At 38.5% G+C, this 23020-nt stretch overlaps 1 protein-coding gene across 6 annotated transcripts in view; it reads left to right on the plus strand.

Moving 5' to 3' along the window:
• QTMAN (queuosine-tRNA mannosyltransferase) overlaps nucleotides 1-23020 on the plus strand; it is a 170971-nt gene that overhangs the window by 112768 nt on the left and 35183 nt on the right. For all 6 annotated transcript variants that reach the window (XM_077784897.1, XM_077784899.1, XM_077784901.1 and 3 more), the window contains one exon: nucleotides 22604-22951. In XM_077784897.1, coding sequence (XP_077641023.1) covers nucleotides 22604-22951 — 348 coding nt within the window. The remainder of the gene's footprint in view (nucleotides 1-22603; nucleotides 22952-23020) is intronic.

Here is a 23020-nt window from a genome sequence, read left to right on the forward strand (position 1 = left end):
TTGGCTCAGACCTTGCTTTGTGGTCCCATGTCCATTGATTCCAGAGCTGAGATTGGAATTGTAGTTATGGACATGTAATGAAATATTGGAGCATGCAGAGGCTCATGGTTAGCCTGGGTGCAAGTCTTTTCCTTGAGATCTCCCCCTTCCAGGCTTCCATTGGGTCTCACCAAAACTCATCCACAATTCCCAAGTCCATTCTCATTTGTTGGAGTCAGGTCCAGCTCGATTTGCTGGCTGTGTCTGCCACTCTGTCCCCTTCCTCCTGCTGCTTGTCTGTGGAAATCAATTTGCTTTCCTCTTTGAAAAACACATAAAAAAATGGCGGAAAGTAGACATAGGTCCCTTGATGGTGGAGAGCTGTTGGAGGTAGAGGAGGATATAGTAAGTTCCTTCCTGTTTCTAGTTCCTAATGTAAATCTTTGCTATTTTTGGAGAAAGCAGCTCTTTCATGAGTGCCCAGTGCAAAGGAGGAGGAGCTGGTTGGGTTTTCTAAACCCAAAACTGCATGCTAAAAAATCTGAGCACCTCTGAGAGGTGAGTTTTATGGTGCCGTGTTAGTGTCTGTTAGATCACAAGACACACAAATGTGCTAGTCCTGTTTTTCACAGAAACCTAATGATAAGAATGGCTGTACATTCCAAGATTTGCATCCCAAATGAAAGTTTATAAGGTCTGTTATTACAAAAATATCATGTGTCCATATACCTTGTTAAAAATGCTAAAATATCCTTAATAGTTTATAAATATTTTGTGTTCATTAGGAGACCTGTGGCTTTTAAAAGAAGCTTTACTCAGTGGAGCTAAATTTCATATTCTCATGTCTTGTGGTGACAATAGTAAAGAAGAAGCATAAAATATTTGGAGTAAAAAATATTTTAATAATACCTCAGCTTACTCTTGTGAACTATTCCAGGCATAATCATCCAAAGAAAAAGGGAAATGAAGCACATTAGTAAAAGCAACATTGAAAAGTTTTTTGAACTCTTTTCTGATTATTGTATTAATGGAGATGAAGCTGTAAGGAGAGGGATAATGTGGGGTTTTATACTCCAGTATCTCAGTAAGACATGAGGTGAATGCTGTCCTTTTGCACTAAGTGTATTTCCAAATATTTGGCAATTCCTGAGGATATGTAGGGGAAGATGTGCTTTTTTATGAACTCAAGCTGTAAAATTAAATATTACTTTTACCAGTATCGTTATTTTCTTGGCAGAGGAAATCAGTTCATTCAGTCCAAGGGTGTAGCTGGTCTAAATGGAGGAATTCAGATTTATTCCCTCAAGGAGCAATGGATAGACTTTTCTATGGGCAAATGGGAAGGACCATCAACCTGTCTAAATCAGCAGTGTGGAGAAGGAAGGGGTGAAAAGCAGCTACAAAAATGGGTTCTTTGCCAGTTCTTAGTGAATATAGTGCATATCTGTAGAGAAACCCTCACTGGTAGAGCAACCTTTGGCTGCAGATTGAAGAATTGGAACTTATGGAGGAAAAAGGGTTAAAAAGGATGAATATCTTTGCACCTTAATGGGAGAACTATTTCTGTAATAGTATCAAAGATAAACCAGTGTATTATGAACACTAAATGATAAAGGGTGATAATATGCCATTCTTGAGACTTCTTGGCTCTTACCTAACACATCAGAAAGTGATTGTTGAATTTTAAATAGCCATACAAATGGATGACATAGAAATTTAACTTTGCTTTGACCTTATTCTAATTCACAAGATGACTGCAAAATGACTTTGTTACATCTGAATGTATGCTGGATGCTAAATCACTCCAGAGTATAAAATCTTTGTTTTGGCATAATGTTGATGCATAAACATTTGTACCCCATACTAACCCTATAAACATCACAATCCATCAGTACAATTACAAAAAAGATTGTTTGTTTTCACACTTAAAGCAGACATGAAATAGAGTGTCCTTAACTTAATCACCACCTTGATTTACCACATTTGCATATATTTGCATATTAATTGGACTACAGATTAAAATTGGTTTTGTAATTTTAATTAAGTGTCCACAAAGGTAAATGATTAGAACTGTTTAAAATACATTCTGACATAAATAGCAGTAAAAGCTTTTGTGATGATGTTTTTGTGGAATTACATTCAGAAAGTGGCCTTTTTATGATAGTAATTTTAATCTTAAATAGAATTATACAGTCAAACAGAACTGTGGATTCATAATCATTTTTTCAAGATTCATTTAATATTTTGCTGATTTGCAGCACTTGATGAAAATGTACTGTAGGTTTAGTTGATTGCAAAATTGGGCCTGTAGAGCTGATAAACTGAGGGTTTAAACCCTCAGTCTTTATATTCACTTTACACATTTCAAATGTGTTATGTATCCACATGTAGACAAGGACTGGGTTTTTTTTCAAGTTGAGAAATATAAAAGCTGTCAGTAATGGATGATCTGTGGTGTGAAGATGTAATCACCTCCATGGCCCATCTTCCTTCAGCAGAGATGGTGAAGCACAGGATGTTTCAAAGCCTTTTCCATAAATCACTGCAGGTAGCAGAGGAATTATTCTTGCTGTTGTCGAGGTTGGATGAGCCTTAGAGGTAAAGCTGTGCTGTCAGGATTGCTCTGCTGGAGTCAGGGAGTGTTGATACCTGACCAATGATGTCAACTGGACCAAAATATCAGGCTGAACTTAGCAAAACTGGAGAATTTGTGGTTAGAAGGCCTCTAGGAACTGGGTTCTTTATGCACCTCTGAGCCTGCCTCTTCCTTTGGGGACCAATTCATGCTTCTTCCCAACACTTCCAGAGCACCAGTAAGGACAGGTCGTTAGCCTGGATTGCCAAGGTGAGTTTTGCCTGCCTAATGAATTGGTAAAAGGTTTTTTATTATAGTCCATAACTTTTCAGTTGGTGAACAGCAGGCATTCATTAGGCATTGAACCATCTTTTAGTTAAATAAAATATCCAGTTTATGTTTTACAGTATTAGTTTACTGCTTGGCTTATGAGACAAAATAATGAAGTAGCTGTTGGCTTTGGTTTGGGCGAGCAGATTTGGTTAGTGCAGCTTTAAAAGAAACAATATTTAACTTCAAAGTTAGTAGAATTTAACAGTATAGCAGTTTAGCAGCTTTGCCTACTTTTAAGAAAATAAAAGGTTGGTGAGAAGTCAGTAATGAATTCACATTAGGCTCTTTTCTAATTTTCTTCAGAGTTTTGAGCTGTTCTTAAGATTTACGCTGCTCCTAATTTCATATAGTTTATGTCCTGTGTTTGAACCCTGGCTATTTACTACCTTACTGTCTCCTCAGTGTACATTAGGGAAAAAGAAATTGAGAAACAGTATACTTGGGTCTCGTCATGCTTCACTGATTTGAAATAATTTTCCTGTTAATGGCGTATTTAATATTTAGTTTTCCTCCTACCCATGGTAATGCTTTCAAGTGAGAGTAATAAAACTTTTGGAGTGTTCCTGTCTGAGAGACTTGACATAGTTTTTGTGCTGTATTTAAACTCCAGCCTAAGTAGGCAGAGTAAATTGCAAATCAGATCCAGTGGGCCAATAATATATCAGAAAACAGATTTCTTACCATGCTCTAACATAAAGTACAATTATTTCTCAATCTGATATTATTTAGTGTCTGTTAAATATTATTCCTGATGTGCTTTTTGATTTCTGTTTATGTAGTGACTAATTTCAGTGTCAAACTGGTTTAGGATCCTCATCTTAGGAGTATTGCAAAACTCATTTTAAAAGCCAAATACAGAGCTCAGTCAATGCATTAATTCCTTGTGTTAAGGCTCAAATTAGTATTAATTGAAGCTGTGGCCTGGGTGAGAAGTGCTGATAGATTAAATCTGGAAAAAAGAGCTGCGATAGTTAAAAAAAAGGCAAAAGAATGGAACAGTCATTGAATGAAGCATTGAGGAGCAAACCTGCCAGACAAGTGCCGTTATGATTTTTCAAATGGGCATGTAAGCTCAATGTCTCGTTAGATTAAATTGTTATGGATGTCCACCCATCTGTGGAAAAGATGGTTATTTCTAGTTAGGGCATTGCCTTCCCTTTCTAATGTGTATCTCGCTAATACCAATCATCCCGTGTCACCTGAGGATCAGAAAGCTGAAATGCACATCATCTGCAACTGTTTTGGGGATGTTGTTTGAAAGTTGAACCTTGCTTTCAATCCAGCTCCGTTCCAACCATAATTGTATTATGGAAACTCAATCATCCCTGAATTCGGGGAGCCAGCTTTGAAGTGGTTGGTATCAATTTTTTTTTTTTTTTTTTTTTGAGATCTGCTTAAATTTAAAAGAAAAAGAAATAAAAAAAATAAGGGTTTAAGCACAGTTGGTTTTTAATGAGACTTGAACTTCTAAGTGCTTAAGTCCATTATGAAGCTGGAAATTAGGCTCTGATTGGAGTTCAGTTTAGACACCTGATCCCACGTCATCCTTCTTTGAGAAGAATAGCATTGAAAATGTATTTCTCTGAAGAGACTGGTTTTAAAAGTAGATCTATTCCTAAAAAAAACCCAGACTGATTACTTGCTTGAAAAATCACCTTCTTCTGTTGCTGCCTCTTCAACCCAGTAAAAACCAGGTAGCTTGAAAACTCCTGTTTAAGGGCCAGCACATCTTTCCCGTCTAGGGAAGGAGCTGCTACCATGTCAAACTATTTCCTTCTCATTTCAGGCCAACAAATTTTGCTTATCCTGTGTCTTCTCTCAGTTGCTGGAGACCATAATGTCCATTTGCCCTTCTCTTTTAAATCACTTTTCCAGCAGAAGGTTTTGCATTTTGGGTGTGGGGGCTGTCCCTAGCCACACTTGTAAGTCAGGAAATGTCATTAAAAGAATCATAGAAACATTTAGTTTGGAAAAGCCTTCCAGGATGTTTGAGTCCAACCATTAGCTGTAAGAAGGTGAGAGCTACTTCAGTTCTCTTTCCACTGAAGAGCTGCATAACTTTGGGCAAAACTCTTCCCCTTCTTCACTTACCCTACGGTTGAAATGGGGCTAATAAGGCTTATAATTTGTATGCTTAGTATGCAAATTGGCAAAGTAAAGCATGCTTAAAAAATGGCCAAGGAACTTGGAAAGCCATTTTTCCTATTAAATCTGGAAAAGAAGAAAGTTGCAAAACGTGGTCATCTAATTGCATCTTCACCAAGCATGTGGTCTAAGTGCAAATGTGACTCCAGTGTGTAAATCCCTTCGGAAAGTCTATTTTGCCCCAAGAGGAACGGGAGCACACTCAGCAGACTGCAGGAGGATGGGATGCTTGCAGCATTTCTTTGCAGCATAATTGCAGCCTCAATGAACCATGAATCCAGCCTAATTAACATAACTGGAACCACAGCAATCATGCTGCCATTCAATTTAGGTTTGGAACATTCCGGTGGAGTATCACAATTCTGCTGTTTATTGTCAAGGCGCTGTGGAGAAGTGTCCACTTGCTTTCTTGCTGCTGCCTTGGTGAATTTTTATTATTTCAGAAGAACTTGGGAACTTCAGAAATGGAAGACCGTTAGCTTGATGATTCCATTACTGAATGTACAAATAACTCTATATTACTTTCTTTTAAAAGGTACTTAGACTGTTTAGTATATTGTAAAACTCAAGGATAAAAGTACCAAATTTCCAAGTTAGAGAGTTAGTTACCAAACCCAGCTTAGACATGGGTTCTGAATTCTATTGGATAGCTAATGGCAAATAATTCTGGGACTATTTTGAGTTAAAGGACTACATTCCCAGAATATTAAAATAGTATCTATTACTCTTTGTAATCACTATACCAAAGAGAAACCTTTTCTTAGGAGAAAATGAGATTTTTTTTAATGTGTTGCTCTGTAAAAAATGTGTTTTACTGTTCTGTTGGTTGTGCTGCAGTAAAATCAGGAAGCCACAGAAGTAGATCAGGTACCACTGGTCTTGGCATTAGGGCAAAATAGCCACCTTTTTTGGACAGAGAAGCCAAGGGAATGCTGAAAATAGCAGTAGGTGAACAATTGGGACTGGAGGTGGAGGAGCAAAGAGGTTTTCTGCATCTTTTGGCCATTAGATGATGGTACTTAGTGCTGGCACTGAAGCTGCTTCTAACTGATGTCACAGCTTGGATGGGTGAATCACTAAGTCATTTAGTTTGGAAAAGCCTCTTTTGGAAAAGCCCTATAAGATCATTGAGACCAACTGTGGTTTGGAAATTCCAGAAAAATACTCCAAGGTGTTTTTCTGTTTTGTGAATTCTTTGTCTTGTTTGAGGATTTTTTGATTTGTAGTATTTTCCTTGGATGTAACTTCAGCTCTTTCCATTGATTCAGAAAATTCTGTATTCCTACTTACTCCCAGACACGGAATTTCAAATTTTTATTTTTTTTTCTCTTGATGAAGTTAACTCAGGAATTGAATTTTGTCACTTTTAACTCTAAGCATCTGAATATAAATTTATCATTAGGGAACTCAAGGCCTCTTTTTGAGCTTGCTTATCTAGTTTTCTGCAAGTTGTAACTTAAAATGAACAGTTAATTATAACAAGAGGTACCTGATGTAGACTACACCCTCTAAGTTTGCATTAATCTGTTTTTAACATGCTGTGTATAACTCAGAGCAGTCTGCAGAAAACGTGTTGTATTATTATTGAATAAGAAAGTGAAGAAATCCGACTTCCCACAGTGACTCTTCTTCCCTCCAGCCTCTGAACAAATCCCACTGTCTGTGGGAGGCTCTGGGAAGTTCTCTGTTATAAATCTGGGTTTTAGGTGTTGGTTAGTCATTCCCAGGAGGCTTCATACACATTTTAGCTGAGACTCTCCAGCTAAACATTTATTAAAGGTGAGGTCAGGCAAAGGGCTGGCTGCAGTTGAGGAAGAGCTGAAGGAAGTGCAGAGAGCAGCTGAAGTGGTTGGTTCCTGGAAGAACTGAGCCTGTGATTCATCCCTTTGGAAGTGAAGGAGGAGAAAGCAGTGCCAGTTAAATATCACACAGGGTTATGAGAAACATCCAAACGATGGGGAGAGATGGCGGTCTTTCAGCATCTTTATTCCCTGCAGCTGTGATGTGAGAGCTCAGGAAGATGCCTGAACATTGATACTTTCAGAGTTCAATAGCCACACTTGTTATGGAAGGCAGTTACTGAGAATTGACAGAAGAAACTATTTTTGAGGGGAGTTTCCAAGTAGAGATCGTATTTCTCCTTTAGTGTGCAGCAAACCCAGGATATTTGAATGGTTGTCACATCTGGGGGAAAGGGAGAATAACTTCTCTGTGGTAAAATATTGCAAAGGAAATAATCAGTCTCCTTCAGAACCGGTATTTTTTATTGTTTGTAGGTGCAAATTCAAAAGTGACTCAGATCAAATGTGTCAGAAGTAATTTGAGTGTTTGGTATTTTAAATCTAATGGCACTGTTTCCACAAAAACTCCTGGCTGCTTTTAAAACATTTATATATACTTTTCTGCCTTTTATACAAATTCATGAAATAAGGTCCTTGAAGACACTGAAAAATTTAAGCTGGTCATTCTTGCTGAAGTAAAGTGATGAAAAAAATGCTAAGAGAATACATCTGTAGACAAATACAGCCCTTTCCTCTCTGTGCTATTTGAAGATGTGTTCAGGCTGTTTGAGTGCAAAATAATGGCAAATTTTCACCTTCGATATCTATCACTGTGTTGCTAGTATGAGGTTATTTTTTTAATGAGTCACTGCTAGGCACTGAAGAAGTAACTTAGAAAATATTTTAAGGAGAGGTATACTAAAAAAAACAAGACAAAACAAAACAAAACAAAAAAACAACCAAAAAACAAACCCAAAATTGTGCATGTAGACTTTATTTTGTGTGCCTCACATCTTTAGTAGAAATGGAAAACAGGGAAAGCTGAGATAAATGGGAAAAGAAATAAAGAAATGGTTGAAAACTAAAGGCATGGTGATGACCAGACAGAAAAGGGAGCTGAAAATCTGTGGTTTTGGGGACTGTGACCTACTGCAGTGACCGGTGAGCTCCTTTCAGTGGAGAAGTTTTCCCAAATATCCAAAGCAAACCTCCCCTGGCACAATTCCCCTCATCCTTTCAGTTTTTGTTTGGGAGCAGAGCCTGGCCCACCTGGCAGGACACTTCTGTCAGGGAGCTGTGCAGAGCCAGAAGGGCTCCTCAAGGCCCCTTTCTGCAGGCTGAGCCTCCCCAGCCCCACAAAAACGGGCTCTGAGACACGAACCCCAAAGCCTCTGGCTCTAGTTTTCTCTCCAAGCAATTTTCTGAGCATCCAAAGGAGCACAAACCTTATTAAAAAAAACCAACAAAACAGGACTTCTATTAATTTTAAGGTGATTTCCTCTACAACGACTCTGAGAATGGGTTTTCAATTAACAATCTAGTTTACATAAAAGGCACATATTGATGAACATAGTCCATGGCTTTTTGCTCAGTCCCATTATTCTACTTTAATTCATATGCAGAAGCAAAGATTTCCAGTGAACTCACTGTTTACCAAAATCTGAGGGACTTAGAGGTTAATGTTTTTTTCTCATTTTCTGGTGAGAGTTCCATCTTCCCTTTTCTTCACAAAGAACAGTAAAGGAAAAGGAGGAATCTTCTTCCAGAAAGCACCCAAAGGTACTGATGATCCATCAAGAATTAGCTGGATGCTTTTGTGAGAGCTGAAAATTCCTCAACACTACTTTGGCATAAAATTCTTCTGATTTTCTGACAGCCTGATATTTGCCTATTGATATTTGTAATTGTTTTCAATGCCAGATCTCAGTGATTGACAAATCTGAGTTGCCTATCCTGCTATGAGCCATTCTCCTGCAAAAAGGCAGAATGAGATTAGTACAAACATGATTGTGAGAATCAAAGGGGATACAGCAGCATAATGAAAGTAAAACAATGTTCTTTATGCTTATTCATGTGAAAATACTGGTGGGGCAGCTCTTAAATTAATCATACAGCCCTCTTTAAATATATCTGATCATGAACCTCACCTTCAAATCAGAGCCAGTTATATGAGAAGAGCTGATTGCACTCAAATCGTGGAGAGGATTTTTTTTTCCTCAGAAATTGCTTCTTTTTTAAAAAAAAAAACCCCATATTTTAAGAATTCTGACTTCAGACAAATAATCCAAAATTGATGCTTGATTGAAGCTAAAGAACCAAACACAATTTGTTGTGAGTTCAAAATTGTAGTGAAAATACTACCCTTCTGTTTGAAGGGCCTCCTAAAATATCCCAGTGATTATTAGTGGTGACTTGAATCAGTTGGAGGTATAGACATATTTGGTATCAGAACAAAAAAGAAACACTTAGTATTTTTAAATCCCTGAGGCTTAAAGATATAAAGATATTTGATGTGGTACATCAAACTGTCTGTCCAAACTTTTTTTAAAAGATGGACCTATATCTTTGCAGACTTGCTACACTGTGAGTATATATTAAATTTATTAATTTATTTATTTGTATGATTTTAAGCCTTCTCTTGTTAAAGCATTTTTTCCTTAAGGCATTGACATAAATAGATGCCTACATAGAGCTGCAGTTCTTGAGTCCACTTTGCCCTGTCACAGTGGGTTGGGTTTTCTATTAGAGAAGGACCTCAGAACATGAAAGTCCAGCTCTGTGCAGGGGCTCAGATTAGATCTGAATGCAAGGAAAAGCAACAAAGGTCCACAGAATATCTGGAATCTGCAAATACTTCCTGTGCTTAACCTACACTTTCGTTGCGTGACTGTAAAGAACAGCAAATCTTTGTTCTTTCCCCTCTCAATTCCCATTCAGTCAGCCCAGAGACACAGGAGAAAGGTTTTGGGGGGCAAAGCTGTTATCAGCCTTCCTACAGTTTGCATCTGACTCTGTCAACAGTGAGTACATCAAACCCAAGAGTTTACAGCCATTTTTAAACATCAGAAAAGTTTTGTAAAAACATATAAATATATATATATATATACACACATATTTCATTTATATATGGAGACATATTATGAGTGTGAAGTTACTTTATGCTTTTAAAGTTTAACATATATTTGAGTTAGTAAGAGCCAGAGCTCTGTTTTTGGACTCATAGATTCAGAAGGGAATTACATCTGGCTTAGGTGGAGGAAGAGTAAGAGTTTACCTTGCTAAGATCCCCAAATGTTCAAGTGGGCTAATTAGACTTCTAGAAAGTCACAGAATAATGTCCTGAGTTGGAAAGATCCTCAAGGGTCATCGAAGTCCAACTCCTGGCCCTGCACAGGACCCCCCAAGTCAGGCTCATCCATTTATGAAAACCCGCTAGGGCATTTCTTGGGTCTATAATCCAGGAGGTTTTCTTAGTCAGCTTTACTTAATAAAAATATAAGACTGTCTCAGAAAGGCCTTTCTTATCCTCTGTGCCTGTTAGGAAGGTGTTGGTTTAGCAGCCTCAGGTCTGGTGGATCTGTGCACAGGTAGGGTGACTGACCCTAGGTTCAGTGATGCATATGCAGAGTACAGAAGGTTATAGCCTACAGTTACTTGGAGCTAGAAATGTGGAAAGAAAAATAGTCCATTGCTTCTCACAGCTCAGCTCAAGTGATTTGAATCTGGAATGAATTAACAGACTAATCCTGTTTATGGATCATCAGCTGCAGAGGTATTGTCAAAGAACTTGTGTCCCTATTCACTGGAACACCTGTATGTAAAGCCACGTCTTAATTGTTCAGGCATGCTGAATCAGACTCCTCTGCCTCAAAACAAAATAGAAAACATAAATGTATGGAATGTCCCAATCATCATCCTTATTCTTTTCCTCATCTCAACAAGGTTGCTGTTTTGGCAAACCCTTGTGAAAGCAATCCACTCTTTTCAGTTAAAAGCCATTCATATGGCGACAAACCACCGTTCTTCCCTTTATATCTGTGTTCATTCATTGCAACTCCAAAGCTTCCAGCTTACTTCTTGGATTTATAGCCAGCTGGCTGCTGTGTGTAACATGAGCATGTTCTGACTGTGCATGACACGTTTTTATCTCGTTTAACCCATAATTGTCGTGTTCACTCCAGGCCACAGCTCACCTGTGGATACGTAATGTTGACTGTGCAAGTTCCCAAAGTCATTTCCATCTCCTCACTTCTGACAATCTGCTGTTATTAAGTTAAAAATAAAGCCCAGCCCCAAAACAACCACCCAAAACCCCCTTCTTGGAACAGATTTGGATAAAATGAATGTGTTCGAGATGGTGGGCCATAGCTGAGCCAGCTCCTGTGGGATTAAGTGCCCACATTTTGGCATTTTAAATAAACTTTGGAACTTTTTTAGCACAAGTGCTTTAATAGCAAGTGAGGAGGGGGCGGTAAGGCAGAGAAGGATATATGCACTTCTTTTTTTCCTTGATGGCTGAGTTTTCCAGGGTTAGTCTGATAAGTGATACCTGTGTATTAGCAGGTTTCTGTAGTCTTAGAAGTCAAAGAAATTCAGTGGAAATGAAATGCTGAAATATCTGCCCCAAGTTACTGAATCATCAATGAGAAGCTTTCATTCAAAGCATGAATATTAAAATTTATTACCATACTTCAACTTTGCAGGAAATACAATATGTTATTATTTTTTCCTTTATGCGACACCGCTGGTTGCTAAAAGCAGCAATAGAACCATTAATTAATAGTAGTAGTCCTGGATAATGTCATAATAAGCAATTCAACGTATTAAAGCACATTAATTCTTGCCAGCTATCAGGAGGAACTTTGAGATATTTGAAAGGCCCATTAGGTTTGTTTACATTCTGAGTGGAAGCTGGTATGCTTTGGCAGGGGCTGAACCACACTTTAGTACTTCACTCCAATGGTGTTGAATTTCCTGACTGTCGTGCACAGTCTGTAATATATTGTCACCACTTCAGGGCAGCCTGGCTCTCCAGGACAGAGGGTACAACCCAGACCAGGGCATTCCCCAAAAATAGGGTGTCTTTGCTGCCATAAAAATGAAAATAACTGAAATGATATGTAACAGAAGCAATTTTCCACAATGGAAAAGGTGATCCAAGAATCAAACCCATGCCTTCAGGTGTGTTAACCTAACAGAGCAACAAAAATGTGCTGGGCTTTAAATTGCACTAACAATCTGGAAAGTATTTTCCAACTGGGGTTATGTTAAGTGTTAATAGTGAAACCTAGGTGCTTTTTCCTTTGATCTCTCTTCGAGCTCATATAGAATAATAGGATCAAAATAAAATGCCATTTATATGAACACCTTGTTCTTTTGATCTCAGCACCAAAAATTCTGTCTGCAGCTACAGCCTAGGAAACAGTGCATCTGCTCCTTTTAGTTGGACCTTCTAGTTATCATAACTTTTAATAAGTGGTGTCACAGCCAATTTTCTGTGCAGTTCATGAACTTAGTCGTCATTTTTGCCCTAAGAATCTTTAACTACCCTTACAGAAGAATTTAAAATAAGGTATACAGGACCTGTAAACTATTGGCTTCTGATTGGTTGTGCATATGCACGTTGAGTGTATGATTTATACATCTGTATAGTGCAATGTTTCACAGTATAGAGTTAGTTGTTCTTGGAGTACTTGGGCAAAACTGTTGAATTAGTGTAGGCTGAATTAGAGAGAGTGTTTGAGGGGGAAAAAACAGTTGGGGTGGTTTTCATAGGTGCTAGATTCAGGATCCCTGCTTTTTCCATCAGGGAGGTGATGGGCCCAGTGATGTCTGGGTGGTAGCCAAGCCTTTCTCTTCATGGCCCATGTCTGAAGGAAAGAGCACAACAGGGTTACACCTGGTAGTTATGGATCCCATTATTTTTATGTCAAAGGCAGATGGTCCATGGATGGTCCATGCTCATTTACATGAGCATCTTTCAGCTCTTTATTCCCCAGGGCTGATGGTCAGCAATGTCCTGTGGAAGCAATTGTTGTGAGCACTTCAAGTCACTTCCTCATGCTCTTTCAAATCTCTTAGCCAGATTCGTTCTTCTCTTTGACTGCCCCAAAGCAGCTGAGCTGTTTATTCTGATGACTGATGGTGTCTCATTGTGATCCCTGCTTTAGCTGTTGTAACCTCCCAGAGCAGAGGAGCTGGGCACGAAGCACTGTGCCAAATGAAAGCAAATAAACCCAGGTCCTGCAGTTCACCAGTGTCATAATTGCTGCTGCCCAGGAAGAGGGATTAACAAGTGAAGAAACACTAGCTAGGAGAGATCCAGTGGCCAAGCTGAGTCTCGGGTGTCAAATGTCTCTCTCAGGCTTTGCATCCCTCTGTAATTTATATTTAGCTGCTAGGCTGGTGTGATAGGAGCAGTCAGCTTGTGAGGAACACTGCTGGGAAAGTGTTCAGGCTCTTGCTGAAATGGCTGCACTTGAGCTTGTGGCACACGAGCTGTCCTCCAGCAAGTTTGTTTTGGGTTTTTTTTTTTGCAGACTTAGTTGGCTCTCTGCACTCAGTCACAAGGCAGGAGTGTTCCAGAGAGCCATAAGCATGGCTATAACCTATAACCCTCTACTTATAAAGTAGTGCAGTGTAATTCATGGTGTGCAATAAAGATACTGAGCTGGTTTGAGCACGAGAAGCAGCAAGGATGTGTTTGTGCAGCACTGCCCTGGGACTGAGGCATCCTGCTGGGATCAGGTCTCCCTGCTAATGCAGCCACTCTGCTTCTGTCCTTCCCTGAGCAGTACAGAACTAATGTAGGAAAGTTTGCTGCTGCAGCTGTCCTAAAAGGCAGAATCTGCCCAACTCTTAATTTGAGCAGGTTATATGTCCCTGTTCATCTTCCTCCAGTTCTCATTTCCTTTCCCAGAATTCCTAGACCTACTTTTTTTTGCGTCAATTAAAGGAAGGTTGTGGGACTCTTTAGCCAAGGAGTTAAAAAGCTACAAAGATTGGTAGTTTCCCTCCCTACAATAGGAATGTGATTGCCCTAGTTCTGTGGTTAGCATGAAACAAGTCAGCTCTGTCATGAAGTCAGTGGGGTACAAGTTAATACAAGGTAGTAAAGGAATAAAACAGCAAAGTCCACAGTCTTTTATGACAAGACCAGTATGATCCTGCTGCAATATAAGGCCCTGCTGTGAATGGTATTTTCTGATGCTTGGATAAGTGCAATTTACATATATACAAAGTGTATGAATAAAGTTATAAAAGTATACTTCGTATTTTACGGTTTTTCCTCCTTGAAAGTAATTTTCTATTGTTCAAACTTTCAGCTTTCACTGGTTTTGTTTCCAAAAACCCCAAAAGGAAAAGAAAATAACAAAAGTCCATAAAGGCAAAAGGGATATGTTCTCATTTCAGTTCACAGAATTTCCTGCCTTTAAACAATACAAATATATGCCCTTAGGTTTCCAACATGCTGGAAGGATACTGAATCCTTGAAACAGATCAAATGAAAAGCAAGTACACTATAGAAACATCAAGTTGTAGCAATGTGTCCAATAGATCTCAACAAGAAATTGTTGAGGGGGTTTTAACCACGTTGTCTAGACTTTCAAAATCCTAAACTGCTGAATCCATGAGTGAATAAACACTTAAAACCAGCAAATTCTAGGCTGAACTGTGCACAAGTAAAATCTGATATTTAATTAATTGTTACCTGTTCATTCACAGCATTTATTTAAGATAACTTTGAAATGTATGCACAAGCAGAGCAGGCATGAGCAGTTTTTAATGTCACAGGTAGCTCAGTGATGGGCCACCAGTGTTTTACAGTATTTCCAGGCACTGTGGCTCCCCAGGGATTTTTCTGGCACCCAGATGCTGAAAGGCAGATGATCAAGGATCATAGATCAGCATCACCATCATCCTGATTTATACCAGAAGGGAGTCCAAGGTTTTGTGGGGTTTTCCCCCCTGTAATGACACTGCTACTAATAGTATTAATATTTTTTAGAGCTTTTTGACAAAAACCTCATCCTTTCAGAGCAAAAGTGAAGACTTCTGGTGTTTGAACAACAAATGAGATTGGGACCTACTGTCAAAGCTGGGATTAGAACTTGGAATTTCCTCTAGTCCACACTGCCTGGTTGAGATACAAATGATACACATTTAAACTTCAGTTGTAGCACAAAAGCAAAATGCAAATTAATATTGTAACACATTTTCAAATGGAGGTCAAAGTCTCTGTATTACCAGGTGAGGGGCAGAGCCAGTTTACTGGAATGCCCTGTGGCTGGCATAGCTCCACTACAGGAAAAAAATGCATTTTTCTTACCATTTAAATATTATATTGTTGACAAAGTGTGGTTTAAATTTTGGTGTGCATACAATTATTATTTTTAATTAGTTTCCCTGGCTTTTTTCAGTTATACCTTCATGTGAAAGCAGGCTTCATTGCTTATTTATTTCTTGGGGTACCTGAGAAAACCTTAAATAGTTCAGGTGAAGTATGTGTTTTACTGAGAAGCACACAGAAATTTGCATTTGCGCAGGCGGGTGAATTATCAAAACCAGATGTAAGCAAGTGGAACATTTTACATAAATTTATTAAAATCATTATTTACCTGTAAGTTATAAGAAGGGCTTAGTTGCACTAGTTTGCTGCCAATATGTACTGCCAATAATCTGCCAAAAAGCAGCTTGCTGACAAAATCCCTGAAATGGTTTGCTTATGATTGCACAGAACATTACAACCCCGAGTCAAATGAAAACCTACTATAAACGAACTCTTTGATGGTGGATTCGCTGGAATATGGTATTGATATATGGTGTACAGTTTATATGGATTATGTATACTGTGCAAGAAATATGGATATCTATTAAGGGTAACATGATATGTAATTGGTTGGGACAGTTATTGTTTTCAGTGTTTGCTAGGAATAAGATCACAGGGTGACTCCTCAGTTCTGAAATACAGATTATTCCTGTGCTGCCCAAAGCACCAGCAGGCCATTTCTCCAATTAATACAGAAAAGCTATTGAGAATGTAAAATATCTGACATCTATACAGAGTAATTTTAAAGGCAACTTTACTTCTAGGAACAATTTATACATTACATAAACTTGTATTTTTCATCCAAGTATCATTTCGAGAATAGCAAGCCTAAATATTGGAGGCCATGGGGAAACATAATATTACGATAATGTTCTTTGGTGCGGTTTGGAAGGTTTTAGGAAACATTTGGAAGTATTTTTCTCATAAAGTCACTTAACTATTGAAGTGTTATGCTAGCACTCCCTTCTGCATTGTGTATGTTGCAAAGCAGCCTAGTTAAAGGGGACATTCATCCCCTATATCCTGATTAGAAGTACTTCCAAAAACCAGGAAATTATATGTTATAGTATCCTGGATTTAGTTTAATTAAAAGAAAAAAAAAAATATTTCAGGTGTGGTACCAGTTTTCAAACACCCATTTCCAGTTGTGTTTAGCAAGAGGAGAGAACTTTTGTGAAATTTGCATTCTCTGAATAAGCACTTGAGAGCTCAGCTAGGTTTCTTTTTTCTGTTTAAGGAAGCACTAGTGAACATGACCAATCCTTTAGAATCCTAAAGAGCCCTAAAAACCTCGCAATTCTCAGAAGCCTAACTTTTTTTTTTCCCCATAGTGCAATTCTTTTGAACTTCTACTAAAGCAGAGCTTAAGTCAACAATTTCTAAATTTCTGGCAGTTGTTACTAGGACTCTTAGAGCTCCAAAAGTTACTTGGTGTCATTGGTGCAGCAGATCTACATGGTCATAATGTTTAATTATAGAGAAAATTACTTCTTTTTCCTGAACTATTAATTAATCTATGTGTTCATATCTTGCACAAAAAACACATAAGTTATTTTCACCTGCGCTATAAAATATGTATTTTAGTTCATTACCATCTTTCTGAGGAGCTCTTAAATTATTATCATTCCATTTCTGGAGAATGATGGGCTCAGAAATTATAACTGCAAGGATTCTTGTAGTCAGTGTTAAAGAACTTCAGAGAATTGAAGACGTGAACTCAGAAATAATATATTTAGGGTCAAACTCAGTCTTTTTTGATGTCAAAGAGAACTTTGCCTTTCTTTTTGCCTGTTTCACTACAGGCTAGTGTTTTGGGTGGATTTTAGGGAATAATTTTTGATGCACTGACACTGGCTGCCCTGAGAAGCTGTGGCTGCCCCATCCCTGGAAGTGTCCAAGGCCAGGCTGGAGCAGCCTGCTCTGGTGGAAGGTGCCTCTGCCCATGGTAGGGTGTTGGAACTTGTCTTTGAGGTCCCTTCCAAGTCATTCTGTGATCCTGTGAATGAGAGTTGAAGGACACTTTTGTTAAAATCCTGGTTCTATGGGGTGTAGGCTTTAGACTATGCCTGTCACAGGGACCTTAATGTTAGAAATTCAAGTGTAACACTGAGGGGAAGGTTGAGAGCATCCTCCTTAGATTGACCTACCGATATGACGTCTTAGGGCATTAAAAAATAGGACTGTTGTTGAATTGGAGTTAAACAGATAGGAAAGAAAAGCATAAATGTTAATTAGAAGTGAGAATTTTTGATGGTATCAAATGTGGATGTTGGATATTGAGGGATTTTACTCAGAAATTATTTGGAAAAACAGGTGGAAGTTACAATTTGAGGAAAGAGACTTATCCCATTGGCCTTCTTCTCTCTTTACTTTTGGGATCTCTCTTTCTTTCCTCATCTTCCTTCCCCACTCAGATTGACCAAGCTGGGTCCAAGCCAACTGCCTGTGTTTGGTCTGATCCAGCCTCTCTTCTCCAGGACCACCTTTGGATCCTGCCTGCTAATCAGGCATCCACTGGAGCGTCAAGGTTGTTGTATTCAGCTAATTTGTTGCTAAAACAGCATTATTTTGGCTATTTTATTAGAAATAAGTCAGACCTTCTGATATCCCTCCCTGATTTATCTGTTGTCTAGGTTACACACCAGTGCTTCTCTCTGGCTAGGAAGGAAGATGTCCTGGTCGGCTTCAGCTCTCTCCCATACTGTTGTTATTTAATATCTGCATGTTAAATAACAACAGTAAAATAAAATAAATGCAGTTAAACTGCATTCTTGGCCTTTGGTGGGAGTTAAAATTTGACTGGAGGAGGTTCTTGAGCAACCTGTCCAGCTTCATGGGCCTTCGAACATCAGTGGTTTCCCGAGTTTCTCCTTTGCCATGGAAAAGAGAAGACAATACTCACACCTCAAATAAAATGTTGTATTTCTACATCCTGCAGTTTTTAAGCAGGGAAATCAGTGTAAACCATGCTTATTGTACCCAGGAAAAGGCACATTCTGCTGTGGGAAGACAAGCTGAGCCACAGACCTTGGATTTTCTTTTGCAATGCCCTTCCCAGTGCTTAATCTTGGCTCTGTTCAGTTTTCTTTCTGTTCTCTCTCTTTGCTCCTAATCCTTGTCCATGCTTATAAGCCCCTAATATTTATATGGCATTATCTGTGTTAGAGATTACTGCTGACAAGTAATCTCTTCCCTCTTCTGAATGAAGAATTACAGCCATTGCTGAAGATCAGAAAGTGAAATTAGATCCCCGAAAGTATGTGACAACTTCAGTAAACCCTAATATCAAATTCCCTGAATATTGGGGATCTTCTTTCAAGCTTTTAGGTTGGAACTCCAGTACAGCGTCAGGGCACCTGACCACACTCAGCAATATTTTTTTTTGCTGTAGGGCAAAATGTGACAGTAGTTGCAGAGGAATAAAAATAAAAATGAACTATGTCTACTCATCCAGTTTTGTAATTTTTTACAATCTTTTGAGAAGTAGCTAAATAAAAACAGCATCAGTTTTACTGTTATCGATTCATAATTTTAAAGATAGAAATATAATTGTGTGGTTTTATATATAAATAAGTATATACTAATGGAGTTGCTGTCTGTTCCAGTTTGGCACCCAAAAATCTGGTTTTGGTTTTTTTTTTGTTTGTTTGTTTTTTGTTTGTTTGTTTGGTTGGTTGGTTTTTTTTTTTTTTTAACTTTATTTCTTATAGTAGAAGCAGCCAAATTCTTGAGTTTTGGAAAAACAACTTTGGTATTTCTACAGTTATAGGTGTGCATGGCTTGGAGCAACCTGGTCTAGTGGAAGGTGTCCCTGCCCATGGCAGGAGGGTTGGAATGGGATGATCCTTAAAGTCCTTTCCAACACAGAACATTCCATAATTCTGTTATTTTTAAACTTTTTAATGGCAGTATTAAAAAAAATACCCATTGCACTTTCAGAACCCTAACTTTGCACCCAAATGTAACTATATTTACAGAAGGGCCAATTTTTATTACTTTAAAAAAATCTATTTCTTTATTCATCTATCCTTGCAGTCTCTTGAGGTGATTGTGTAATTTGGTCTAACCTAAACCAGTACTCCAGTTCATCTTTCTAATGTGGTTTCTATTCATCGAGCAGTGACATCATGGCCCTTCCATCCTTTTTTGTTGTTGTTGTCTTTAATAAAATGGTGCACAAAGTGACTCTTGATGCCATGGAAAAGAAACCAATCCCCATAAATAACTTTTCATTAGGGCAAATAAAGTGCAGTGAATAAACACATACAGTGGAACATGGCAACATACTACAAAAAAGAAACGTGTGTGGGAAACACATTTCTGCTTCAGGGAAAAGTACATGGATTTCTTCAGAGTGGGGTTTTGTGGGCATAAATGAAAAGAAAATATATAATATATAGGTTGTGAGTTAAAAAATCTGTTACTCACAGTAGCAAATATTTAGATTGAAACTCTGAATTTCAGGATATTGAATTTTTATTACATATGAACTTAGTTTAATATTTAACCCAACTTTTTAACTAAACATCTAGACCCAGTATGCAAAAAAGGAAAGTTTTCAAGGCTTACTCTTCATAGAGCCTTCATAAAGTTTTAATATTGACTGTTCAATGTGTAGGAAAGCCTCAAAAATCTGAATAAATAAAAGAAATTTGAAAATAAGTTGCCATACTAAAATTAGGTATCTAAGTCCTCACTGTTTGTTCTGAACTTCCAGTGTTTAAATATATATGAGTTATGCATAAAAGTAAAACATTTACCATTTTTTTTTTTAAATATAAAGGACAGTACCTTTTGGAATATGTTGAAAGTGTTAATATTTGTAAGCTTTGATGATAATTCTTTTTCTGGATAGTTTCACATGTGCAAGAGTTCATTACGACAAGTTAGTAATAATGAAATGCTTCTCCCATATTTAAAATAGAATATTGAGGCATTTTTCCTGCATGAGCATTGTGTTTTGTAACTAAGATTGAGAAAAATTGTGTGTCCTTCTCAAAAATGAAATTCCACTTCTCTGCTGTGGTAGCTCTCTAGGTGGTTTTATAGAATCACAGAGTAGTTTGGGTTAGAAAGGACTTTAAAGATAATTTCATTCCACCCCCTGCCATGGGCAAGGACACCTTCCACTATCCCAGGTTGCTTCAAGCCTTCTCCTGCCTGGCCTTGGACACTTCCAGGGATCCAGGGGCAGCCACAGCTTCTCTGTGTAGTGTTTCACAACCTTTATGACAAAAAAAAAAAATTAAAAATTTAAAACATTCTTTCTTATAGCTACTCTTTCAAGCCTGTGTCTGGCCCTGCTCCAGCCTTGTTTCTTCATAACCATCATGGTCATGTAGAAGTCCTGCATGCTCTTGATGTTTTAAATGACTGAGATCTGGGCAAGTACTGGATGGAGAGATACCTCTGGAAGGTGGCAGAAAAGAAAAATTAATGTGAGTCTGGAGGAGCAAAAATGTGCTGGAGAAAATGTAAATACAAAAAATGCATAAACTAGACATTGTCTTTTCCCAGCATGCTTCTGGGAAATGCACGAGAACAGGTTTAGATGACTTTGTGTTGTTATTAGTTTATTTTCAGGTCATTTATTTAAGTGTCATAAAGAACATTAGCTGGTGGTTAGGGACTCCAATATCCATTATATCATTCCAATCATGTGGACAAGTTTATACTACACATGATTTACAATGGTCTTTCCGCCGTAGAAATTGTTCTCCTCAGGTACAAGGTTTTATTCGTGGTTGTATTTAGCAAAATCCAAGTGGCTGAGCACAAAGACGTCTTCCAATCAAAGTCCAAAAATTAATGCCTTTCCATGAACACCATGGATTGCAGCAAGAGCTGTTTATGGCTCTCTGCCTACATCTTTTATCATGTCTCCACTGTTGTTAGTAAAATATACAGAACTACTTTATGCCAAAACAATGGAAGTTAATGCAGATAACTTGTTCCAAAGTTAACCATCAAATAAATCTCTCTCTCTCCTTTTTTTTTTTTCAAACTGTTAAGTGAAATGGTGTTCTAAAACTTTAAAAAATTGTCAAGATGATGAATACTGTGTGTGTAATACAAGTAAATACCATGGAATTGATTGCACACACATGTCTTAAATAAAAGATATTAAAGAGTATATTCCAGAGAGAAATCGGTGGAGTTTTATCTAATATTATTAGGAATTCTGCAATGACAGATCAGATTTATAAGGGTTGAAAACTAAGGAGGAAACCTGTTCAGAAACAGAAGTGGTGCAGTGAGTGGATGGTTGGCCAGGAGATTAAAGACAGGCAGGGGGATAGAGCCTGCCTAGGTAGCCTGACCTCTCACACCTCAAGCAATTTGTCTTAACAGCAGTAATTTTTCAAAATATCTTAGTTAAATTTGGGTTGATAAATCAGTCCTTTCAATGTAGTCACAACTTGGTAGTTTAAGGAAAACCTCTAACCTGTTTCTGTTTCAGCTTTTCCCATGTGTAAATATTTAAAAGTACATCCTGATGGGCCTGTGTTTGTGCTTCAGAGGAGCCACCAGCAGCCAGTGTTAGGTCTGTGACCAAAGGCTGAGGGAATTGGGATTGTGCAGCCTGGAGAAGAGAAGGCTCCAGGGAGACCTCAGAGTCCCTTCCAGAGCCTAAAGGGCCTGCAGGAGAGTGAACAGGGACATTGGACAAGGGATGGAGGGACAGGACAAGGGGGAATGGCTTCAGCTGGCAGAGGACAGTTAGATGGAGTATTGGAAAGAATTGTTCCCTGTGAGGATGGGGAGACCCTGACACAGAGTGCCCAGAGAAGCTGTGGCTCCCCCATCCCTGGAAGTGTCCAAGGCCAAGGCTGGGTGAGCTTGGAGAAACCTGGGTCCCTTCCACTACCTGTGACAGGGGGCTTGGAATGAGATGGTTTTTCAGGTTCTCTTCCAACCCAAACCATTCCTTGATTGTAGGATTCTGTGTATGGAATTCAGTCATACTGAATTTGTACTTCTAAACACAGGGAATCTATTGCTCTTCCTTGGGAGAAGAGGTTGATCCCCACCCAGCTCCATTCTCCTTTCAGATAATTGTAAAGAACAAGAAGGCCTCTATAGCTAGGATTGATTGCTATCAATCTTAGAAGTAATACTGGCAGAAATTCCAAAACTTTCCTGGCAGAGTTGCCCTCTTTCTTGCATTATTTTCTTGTTTGCATTAGGTGTTTGCATTATTTTTTATTTAGCAGGTAAATAGTTTTGTTTTCCCTGTTGATACATCTGTCATTAGGGAACACATTGTTTTATTTCACAGGTGTCACATTCACTAAAATAAAGTGTGTCTTCCTGAATTCATGTTGTCGTTTAGATGGATGTAAAATATCAACCATATTTTACCTTTTAATGTGCTATTACTTAATTAGTCAGGTGAAACTTTAATCCAGCATAAACACAATACAGATTTTTTTTTTGTTTGTTTGTTCTTTTTCCTCCCAGGTTCATGCCAGAGCATAAACTTGCCCGTTTGGAAAAGGTAATTGGTGTTAAAAGGAATGGAGATGCTTATCAGGAGGGGCTGCCTGGCCAGCAGGAGAGCAGAGCTGTAATGAAAACCAGTGATGCACATCCTGAGTCTGGACTTTGTGAGCCCCAGCCTGGACTCTGCACCACACAGCATGAGGGGCTGCCCTGCCCACCAGCAGTCCCAGTCCAGGCTGAAGCACCAGAAAGTACAAATCCTTGTCAAGGGGAAGATAAGCAACGTCTGACTTTTAACCTCTCTAATATCTTGAGTGGACTGGACTATCAGCAAAGACCTCTGCACATTGCCTGGCCTCACAGGTGGTAAGTGAACAAACCCAAGCGCTGTGCCTTCAAAAGATTTATGGGTTTGGGTTGATCCTTTTTCTGTGA

Source organism: Lonchura striata, chromosome 8, assembly GCF_046129695.1.
Source record: "Lonchura striata isolate bLonStr1 chromosome 8, bLonStr1.mat, whole genome shotgun sequence".
In the NCBI taxonomy this organism is placed as follows: Eukaryota; Metazoa; Chordata; class Aves; order Passeriformes; family Estrildidae; genus Lonchura; species Lonchura striata.